General features: G+C 42.5%; 1 protein-coding gene across 1 annotated transcript in view; it reads left to right on the top strand.

The window, feature by feature from the left end:
* The first annotated feature begins 870 nt into the window (after nt 1-870).
* Nucleotides 871-9,976, top strand: part of LOC101663970 (carbonic anhydrase 13) — a 51,246-nt gene continuing 42,140 nt past the window's right edge. The window contains exon 1 of the mRNA XM_004697731.2: nt 871-924. Within this exon, the coding sequence (XP_004697788.1) occupies nt 871-924 (54 nt within the window). The remainder of the gene's footprint in view (nt 925-9,976) is intronic.

Below are 9,976 nucleotides of genomic sequence, written 5' to 3'. Positions count from 1 at the left end.
TGATGGACTGGACTAGGGGATTGTCCTACCACTTGAGTCCTGGGAATCCTGGTGGCATAGTGTTTACACACTGGGCTGCGAACCGCGAAACTGGCAGTTCAAAACCACCAGCGGCTCCGCGGAAAAAGACGGGACTTTTCTACTACGGTAAAGTCGGCACAGACACAATGGCCGTGAGTTTGGTGTTTCTGGCTGAGCCATGCTTTCCATGCGTCTGAGACTAAGGTTGACGTTTTATGTTGACCTAGGAAGGAAAGCATGCAGTCACTCCTAAGTATTTACATTTCATGTTGTTTCTTAAAAATATTTTCACAGGCAGAAAGGGAGCGACGAGGGACCTGCCTTGGGGACAGAGCAGAGCGCCAAGAAACCTTTGATCCAGTGAAGACAAGCTCATGTTACAGCTGTGTGCTCACCCAGTCCGGCTGGAGACGTGGGCGTGTGAATAGGAACTGAAGATAAAATCGCTCCTCTCTCCTCCTTCCCCGATGGGATGGGGGCCCTTTTTACCTTAGCTGGGCTCTTAGCACCCACCCTGGTCTCTGTCCACCTGCACAGGTCCTTCCCTCACCCTGCTCAGGCCCTGGGCGAATGCCACATAGCCCTCCGTCAGTACACCTTACTTGGCTCCCCCTAATAGCTGTCAGAGAGGAAGGGAGTGAACACTGGCTATGAAGGATCCACCCCGTGCTCTCATTTTGCGCAGGGAACAAGGCTTGGTGGTGTGGGAAAGGAGCCCAGAGGACTGAGAGGCCACAGTCCAAGAGACACTGGGCCAGAAAGGAGAAGAGGAGACCTCATCAGGAGAAGAGCCACAGATGCGTGGGTGCCTACAATAGCGGATAGGGGTCCCATCAAGGCCAATCCGTGATGAAGGATCAATACAAACCGCACACCCTCGACATTGCTCTATATCGCTTCTCTGTGAGTCCGACAGTAAAGCTACCCCCTGAACTGATGACAGGAATCTACAGGTAACCCCCTCCCTGGGGGACGGACAACAGAAAAGTGGGTGAAGGGAGACATTGGACAGTGTAAGACATGACAAAATAATAGTAATTTATAAATTATCAAGGGTTCGTGAGGAAGGGGAGCAGGGGGGGGAGGAAGGGGAAAAAAGAGGAGCCGATACCAAGGGCTCAAGTAGAAAGCAAATGTTTTGAGAATGATGAGGACAACAAATGTACAAATGTGCTTGGCACAATGGATGTATGTATGGATTGTGATAAGAGTTTATGAGCCCCAATAAAATGATTTAAAAAAAAAGCTACCCCCAAATAAAATCTGTATTTCTTGCAAAGACCAGCTACCCCATGAAACTTTTCAAGGAAATGGTGAAAGGTTTTTGTTTGTTTGTTTGCTTAATCCTCTCGGTCATAGAAACATTTCTTCTTAGACCAAGAGTGAACATTTAGGAGATTCTTCGTGAGAAAGGAGAACAGAACAAACAGGGCTGTCTTTCTTCTTATCCAGGTCAAATTCCTCGAGGCACCTGGAGGCTAAGAACTAAAGAAGTGCTTAACTCTTTGTAGTGGAGGAAAAACACTCACTTCAGCCGGCTATTCCAGAGCTTCGGGAGGTAGGACACAGGCTTTAGCTTTTCAGTGTGTGTTTCCTATAGTTCAAACACACACGACTGGTCTGAGTGTTTGTCGCTCAACTAGTTGGCACACTTTTTTTTTTTCTAAAATAATTTTTTTAGTGACATATCTTACTTATTCCAGTATATCTCTTCCCTTCTCATACAGTCCCATCAAGTGGGGTTATACAATCATCAGTGTTATCAATTCCCCTCTCCCCCCCTTTACTTCCTGTCCCCTCTCTGCCCCCCTCCACACTTCTCGTATCCTCCGGGAACCAGTTACTCCTGTTAGTGTCTCTGAGGGGTCATCTCTCTTGACTGACATGTAGCGAGCAATCTTAAGTGAACAATTGAATATACACAAGTCTAACATGACCAATGAGGCTTATCACATACGGAGGAAATCTTAAAGAACTAGAGGATAGTTATGTGGTTCATCAGTGCCATACGGTACCCTGTATTTATCTTCCATTCCGTGAGGCCCTTCTAAGAGGGATTGTCCAGTGATCTTGCTGGTGGACTTTGGGTCTCCACTACATCCAGTCCCTTTCTTATCAATTTGGATGGGTGTTTTTTGAACTTGTGACACTTCTTCCTGTCAACCCCTCATGATCCCACAGGCTGGTGTGGTGCTTCCACCTGGGCTCTGGTGCTTCCCAGCTAGATGGCCGCTTGCTGAAGTGTGGCACACTCTTCAGGGGCGAGCTCCCGTGCTTAATCACGTTTGCATTCCCACCAAAATGATTTGGTTCTAGTCCATCGGAGATGCAGTATAAAGACTTGTTTAATGAAACAGAAGTCACATGGTTTAAAGATTAGGCAAAGGATAGTAGCCAATCGGATAGCAATGATTTGCTCTCTGATGGTTAGCATGATAAAAGATACTTTGAAAAAGACTATATTCTTGGAGCACTGTCCCTGGCAAATAAGTGCACCACGAATATGTTTTTAATTAGTTACTCTGGTTTTATCTGGACTACTTTCCTGGCCAAATGCCTAGAAATCTTGAACTTCAACTAATTACAGTTACAATGGAGGGTTTGCATTAGTAGGTTAACCAAAAACATACCAAACCCGTTACTGTGGAGTAAATTCTGACTCATAACAACCCTCTATAAAGGGTTTCTGAGCCTGCCCATCTTTGTAGAAGCAGACTGCTTCATTTTTCTCTCAAGGAGTTGTTGGGTTGGAAATAGATCTTTTGGTTGGCAGCCCAGTGCTTAGCCACTGCGCCACCAGGGCTGTTATTCTGACACATAGCAGCCCAGAATGGTTCCCTACAGTTTCTAAGGTTGTAGAATTAGACTGCCACATCTCTTTTTTCTGCGCAGCAGTAGGGGCTGGGTTCAAACTATCAACCTTGAGGTTAGCAGCTGAGCATTTAACCAGCAGGGTGTTTGAAGGTAAAGAACAATCAAACCCAAAGCACAAAGACAATGAAAATACTCAAAGTCCTTTCCCATCTTTTCGTGATGCTTGGCTAAAAGGCAAGCGTAAATGGTTATGCCAGGGGCTTAAGTGGAGAGCAAATGTTTTGAGAATGATGAGGGCTATGAATGGACAAATGTGCTTTACACAATTGATGTATGTATGGATTGTGATAAGAGTTGTATGAGCTCCTAATAAAACGATTAAAAGAAAAAAAAAGAAATCTACAACTAAAATTTTTAAAAAATCGAGGCACAGGCAAATACTTAGTAGTACGTGTACAATGCAGAGACTTGGCAGCGGCAAAGAAGGGGGTATGCTATGAAATGAAAACTTGGCACCCTGAATTTAAGCCGTGTTTAAAAGTGAAAATGGGAAAGATGCTGTACATTGTAATTAGCATGTTAAATTGATAATGCAGGCTCGAAAACTCTCTGACACTCAATAAGGATTTTTTTAAGCTTGAAATGGCTATTTTTAGAATAAGTCCCAAACAAAGCAGGCATGTTTTGACTCTCCTTTTTTCTTGTGTGCTGTTTTCACCACAACCCTGTGGTATGGAGGTCCAACTAAAAATGATCAGAACGTCTATCTATCATCTGTCTGTCTGTCTGTCTATCTATCTATCTATCTATCTATCTATCATCTGTCTGTCATTTTTGGAGCATCTACATCATCTATTTTGTAATTTTTGAAACATTTTATTGAGGGCTCTTACAGATCTTGTAGCAATCTGTACATCAATTGTATCAAGTACATTCGTGTGTATGTTGCAATAATTAATTCTTCTAGACATTTATTATTGAGCCCTTGGTTTCAGCTCCCCCACTCCACCCCCCACAACCCTCCCTCCTATCCCCACCTTTCTAGCCCCTTGATAAATTATAACTTACAATTATTTTCATATCTTACACTGACAGCTGTCACCTTTCCCCCATGGTTTTGTTTGTTCATCCCCCTTGGCAGGGTGGGGGGCGGGGGTGGGGGAGGGGACGGTTATCGAGATCTATTCCCCCTTCCTCCCTTCCTCTCCACACCTTCCCCCTGCCCTGCTGGCATCACTACTCCCATTCTTGTTCCTGGATTCCGTGTGTCCTGAGCTCTTACGTCTTATCTGTACCTGTCTGAGCATCTATATTATGATTACTTCAACAAGAACAACAAAATTTTGAGAACTATAACTAAAGTTCACTAAGATATGGATCCCTAAAATGTATCAGTTTTGTTTTATAGATTATAAAGGTAATAAAGGCACATAGGGAATCTGGAAATTTCAACAAAGTATAAAGAAGAAAAGAACAATATCCAGTTAACCACATTCTGATCCAACTCACTAGCATCTTTTACTCATTTGGAGTTTTGAAATTGCTTCCTAAACAGCCAGCCCCTGCGTTCATCTCTACACAGCCCAGCAGTCAGGGAGATCTGACCCAAATGTTGGTAAGGTCATGCTAGCGCCCAAACGCTGCCCTGTTCCTACATCACTCTGAGGGCAAGCTTAAGGCTGGACAATGGCCCATGAAGTCAACACGGTCACCCTTTGCCCTGCTGCCAGCGTTTCTCTGCTCTTATTCTTCCCTGATGCTTGGGTCCCACCAGCCCTATCGAGTTTGTTTTCAGAAGGAGATCCCAGGCGTCTCTTGTGAGGTGCCTCTGGGAAGCTTTGAATAGCTAACCTTCACTTAACCACTTGTACCACACGAAGGCTTTACTGACGTTCTTACTGCTCTTTAATCAGGGATGCTCCTCATCCCCAATCCTTCTGCTTGGAGCATTCTCTACCTAAACAGGCATGGAATCCCCTGACCGCTGGGTTCTTTACCTGAAGAGTCAATGGAACAAGGAGGGAAAATACTGGGGTGGGGAACAAAATAATTTAACAACAGGTTTGCTGCCCTAATGACTTTTTTAAGTATTAAAAAATGATATATTGTACAATACTGCTTCATGTGATTGAACTACGGAATGATATTATGTCTGTATTAGCTCCCAATAAAATGGTTTTGAAAAAAATGATATATCAAAAAGTAGCTTATTATTTCATACTTTTAATACTTAAATAAGAACAATAAAAGAACTACACAAAAGACTTTGCCATGAGTTGAAAAATATTAAAGAATACCTGACAAGAAGAATAAAACTATTATTTGAGATATTTCCATATTACTTCTGCATTGGCGTCCTCACTTGCAAGAAATAATTCTCACTTTTATCTGAGAATCATCGACTGCGATTTATCCATAACCGTCTTTTCTCTGTAGGATGAGGATCCTGTTCCTTTAGAGGTAGGTCAATTGGACACTAGTCATTGTATTTGAGATATTAGAAACAGGTGACTTCTCTTCTCTAAACAGGTACATCTTTGAAAAACTCCTTTCTGCTTATGCTGAATGTATACCAATTGTTTTATCAATATTTTTAGCTCTTTGAACTCTCTCAGGAATTGCATAATTTACTCATCAGATCTCAAAGGCATCTGGGATATAACACACAGCTGAAACAAATGACAATGTGTCACCTGGTTGTCTGGCACGTTTCCTCTTTACCATATATACTTGTTTACTGAAGTAACGAACGCAAGGGAGTAAACTGTAATATTTCATCAAAAGCATAATGAGTTTCATGAAATGAACAAACAATATTACAAGCACAGTTCTGTCTAATTTCTTATACCTATAGACAGAATGAGCATTATTGTAGGTGCTTAGAGCACTGTTGCGCAGATGAACGTTAAAAAGGATTAAGGAACTTCAATTTGTGATTTCCAGCTCCCCACCTTAGAAAGGAGCCTGTTTACAAGTGCCATTTTAATGACAGGTTCACTGAACTCAACCAAAAAACTAGTTATCGGTTCTTCCAAACCGATGCACAATGTCTGAATGCCACACTGCCCTAAAGGCTAAAAGGGCTTTTAAAGCCTGCTCAGATAAGCTTTAAAAAAAAATACAAGTGCTATTTGCATAGAATGTACATATTTGGCATGATAAGTAATCTAGATGTGATGTGAAGCATACCAGAAGGTGGCACGTTACATGCATATACTTTATCATTTACCTGGAGACTTGAGCATTTGGTATGGGTGAGAGTGTGCTCGTAGGACCGAGCCCCTGTGAGCACTGAGAGGAAACCAAATCTGCCAGACTCTCTGCTGTGTGTCTTTGAGGCTTTCTTTCAAACGTCTTCTTTTCAATGGAGTATTTCCTCTTGCTAGACGCCACCAAACTGCAACATCTCTATCCTCGGCTGCTGCTCGATTAGCATCACATAACATCGTACATAGTTTGTACTACATTGCATGTTAGTGGGACTTTTGTTTCATGTTAGCTGTGGCATTCGTTTTCTAACGACGGTAACAAATCACCCCCAAACATAGTGGCTCCATGCAGCCACCATATTGATTCTCTCATGCTGTCAGCGGGTCTGGGGTTTGCAAGATGCGTGCCTGGATGGTTCTGACTCAAGCTTTTTCATACGGTTTTATTCACAGGTTGGCTGGGGCTGAGGCATTTAAAAGCTTGGCTGGGGTGAAGGGATCAGTTTGAAAGTAGTTCACTCACATGACTGGGTGCTCACATTTAAAGGTGGGATTTGGAAAAGAGATTGAGTGGGTAGCAAAATTGGAGCTCTAGTCCTAACTTTAAAAAATTACAGTAGTGGACTGTACAATATTTCTCATTTTTGTGATTGACGTATTCCATTCAGCACAATGTCTTTCTCACTCACGTTTTGTGGACTCATTGTTTTTATAGTCCCACAGTATGCCATAGGATGTAGGTACCACAAGTTGTTAATCCAGGCATCCGTTGATGGGCACTTAGATTGTTTCTATCTATTTGCTAGTGTGAATAATACTGCAGTGAACACAGGTTTCACTCACTCACTGCCATTGAGTTGAAGCTGACTCATAGTGCAGCTATAGGACAGAGTAGAACTGCCCCCAGGGGCAGTTCCCAGACTGTAACTCTTTACGGAGTAGAAAGCTTCCTCTTTCTTTCTTGGAGCAGCTGATGGTTTTGAACCGCTGACTTTGAAGTTAGCAGCCCAACAACACACAGCCACGATGTCAGCAGGGCTCCTTGAGCATACCGCATACACTCGAGTATAAGCCCACCTGACTATCAGCCGAGGCACCTAATTTTACCACAAAAACTGCATAAAAAATGGGCTGAAAAACTTGGCTTATCCATGAGGATATATGGTAAGTTTGTATGTGTCTATTTGTCCTAGGAATGAGATTGTTAGATCATTAGGCATTTCTAGTTCTAGTTTTTTTTCTGTGCATGTTATTTTCCAGAGTGGTGGTGCCGTTTTACAATCCCACCAGCAATGTGTTAGTATTCTAGTCCACGCAAAACCTCACCGGCATTTGTTGTTTTCTCACTCTGTTTTCACACTTTGAAGAGTTCACAGAGATAGAATACTGAGATATTCATTCCAAGCCAGGGTACCTTTTTTTTTTTTTTGCCAAGGGACTATTAACTGAATTCTTTGACAGCTAGGTTATTTTGACTTGAATTACCAGGACTTTCCAATATTGATATGAGTTTATACAAGTTTGTTTCCTTATCAATAATCCTAGCTCTCTTTTTTCCCCTCCCTCTACCACACTTTACCTACTTTGAAAACATGTTCAGATAAGATATTGCATCTTTCCAAACAGTGTGTAGAACTGTTTAGTAGAAACCTATGTGGGTTTAAACAAAGAACAAAACGTAGACTGTAGGGTTTTTAACAATGTGCTCTTGTCTGATGACTGAAGACAAAAGAAAAGTTTGGCTCTAGTTTCTGAAAGTTACAATCTGAGAAATGACTGTGGAACTGGATCATTGAAGTTCTTTGAGTCCGAGTCTGAGAATACCTGGCATGGAACCTCTGTCACTTGAGCAAGTCCCTATAACTCTTTGGGTCTCAGGTGCCTCCTTGGGAGACAGATTGTACAATCCTTACCTTAGCAATGGCAATCAGGGAAATTGAAATTGCCTATAATATCAACTCCATACAATCAACACTTTTCATGAGATATCCAAATGATAAGACATTCCTGTGGTTAATAAGTCCCAATTGCAGAAACCACAGGACTTGGTGAAGGAAGAAAGCAGGTTACAAATGGGGAGCACCTTGGACTTGGGACTCTGGAGATTGGGGCTATGTCCTTGACTGTGGCACTGGCCTCTGCAGCTATCTGGAACCCATGCTCACCTTGTTCCTTGCACTGGTAAAACCAGATGATTAGATGCTTATGATCCACCTTGGAGTTGCTAAATTGGACAACTGGAAAATATGCCTTACAGAGAAAAAGGTTGTGTACAAGCCCTCATAAAACAATATTAATGCACACGGTGATCGTTCCTTATTCTGTTGCTATACTTAAAGATTTCTATGGCTAGATCTATATCTTATCAGTGCTGCACAGTATTGATTGACAGAGTCTGGTTCGTGGAAGAGGAGAGTAGGGTTTGAGCATGCTCTGTTGCAGAGGACGCCTAAAGGGACCAACTGGTTCAAGAGGGAAGTGGAGGTGAACCCGTATACTAAATCAGGATTCCTGGGTTCTTGGCTCAGCGTGAATCTTCCTTTAGATGTTTCCACCTGATGGCTGTGATCCTGGAGGCTGAGGCATTTGGTTAAGGAGAAGGCACGCAAGCCAATATGGAGCATCAATGAGCAAGTTTGTGGGCCCGTTTGTTTGAGGAAGCAGTTATTTTTTTGAAAAATAAAATAAAATCTACAAGAAATATTGTAAGAATAGTATCATGAGCACACAAATAGACTTACCTAGACTCACCAATTATTATTAACTTTAACAGTTTTATTGATATACAATTTAAACATCACATAATTCAAGAGTTGAAACATAATAAAAAGAGTTGTGCAATCATCACCACAATCAGTTTGGGAATGTTTTCTTCTTTCTTGTCCTCATTGTTATGAGCTCCCCATTCCATCCCTCCCCTTCTCAGTGATGACCCTAAAACAAACAAAACCAAATCCAAGACTTACTGCCATCAAGTTGATCCCAACCCTTAGTGACCCTGTAGGGTATGGTAGACCTTCCCATGGGTTTCCAAGAGTGTGTCTCTTTAGGGGAGTAAAACGCCTCATCTTTCTTCAGTACAGAGGCTGGTGGTTTGGAACTGCTAGATCTGGTAGACTCACCAAGTATTGACTGAGACTAGGGAAGTCTACCATCTTCAAGGCTGGTCAGCCCTAATGCTTTGGAACCCACCTCTTCTATGCAATCTCAGTGCTATTAACACATCCAAGAATTATAACATCAGCTCAGTGTCATCTGCATATGATCCAGGATTACATTTCCCTAGTTGTTCCCAGAACATCTATACCGCTTTTAAAAATCAAAGTTCACAAGTTGCGTTTGCTTGTTACATGCTTCCAGCCTTTAAACCCTGCCACTGCCAGCTGTCTTCTGGTGGGCCCTGACCTATGGTAACCCCATGAACAAGTGAATGTAAATCTATCCGAGACTTGATCATATGATCACTGGTGGAGCCTATTGTTGTGACTCTAGGGTTTTTTCAGTGGCTGCTTTTTGGAAGTTCTTCAGGCTTTCCTTCTTAGTCCCACTGGGAAGCTGCTTGCATAAACGGGTCCATAAACCACACTCACCGGTTCAAATGGATGCCAATTCATTCCCTCAGGGAGAATGAGTAATCAATAATAATAATAATAATAAATCCTGTAATCACAATCCTGGCAGACCACAGCGTCCTGTTTGTCACTGGGAACCGGGAACACTCAGTATTCTTGGGGAACAAGGCTGCTCTCTGCAGTTAGTTTCACCTTCAGTCTTACGGAAGCAAATATCGCCATCCATAAAAGATGTGCTCAAAACTTTTTTTCTTCTTTCCATTCTGTGGAAGAGCAGCAGAGCTTGTGACCAAGTATTAACCACAGGGTGGACTCCCTCACTCAGCTCGCAGAGTTGGGGGGTGGGAGGGGGGGGAGCTG

The sequence above is a fragment of the Echinops telfairi genome, unplaced genomic scaffold (genome assembly GCF_000313985.2).
Source record: "Echinops telfairi isolate 266 unplaced genomic scaffold, ASM31398v2 ScPeMD7_1;HRSCAF=3_0, whole genome shotgun sequence".
Classification (NCBI taxonomy): Eukaryota; Metazoa; Chordata; class Mammalia; order Afrosoricida; family Tenrecidae; genus Echinops; species Echinops telfairi.
This window is presented reverse-complemented; position numbering and strand designations above follow the sequence as displayed.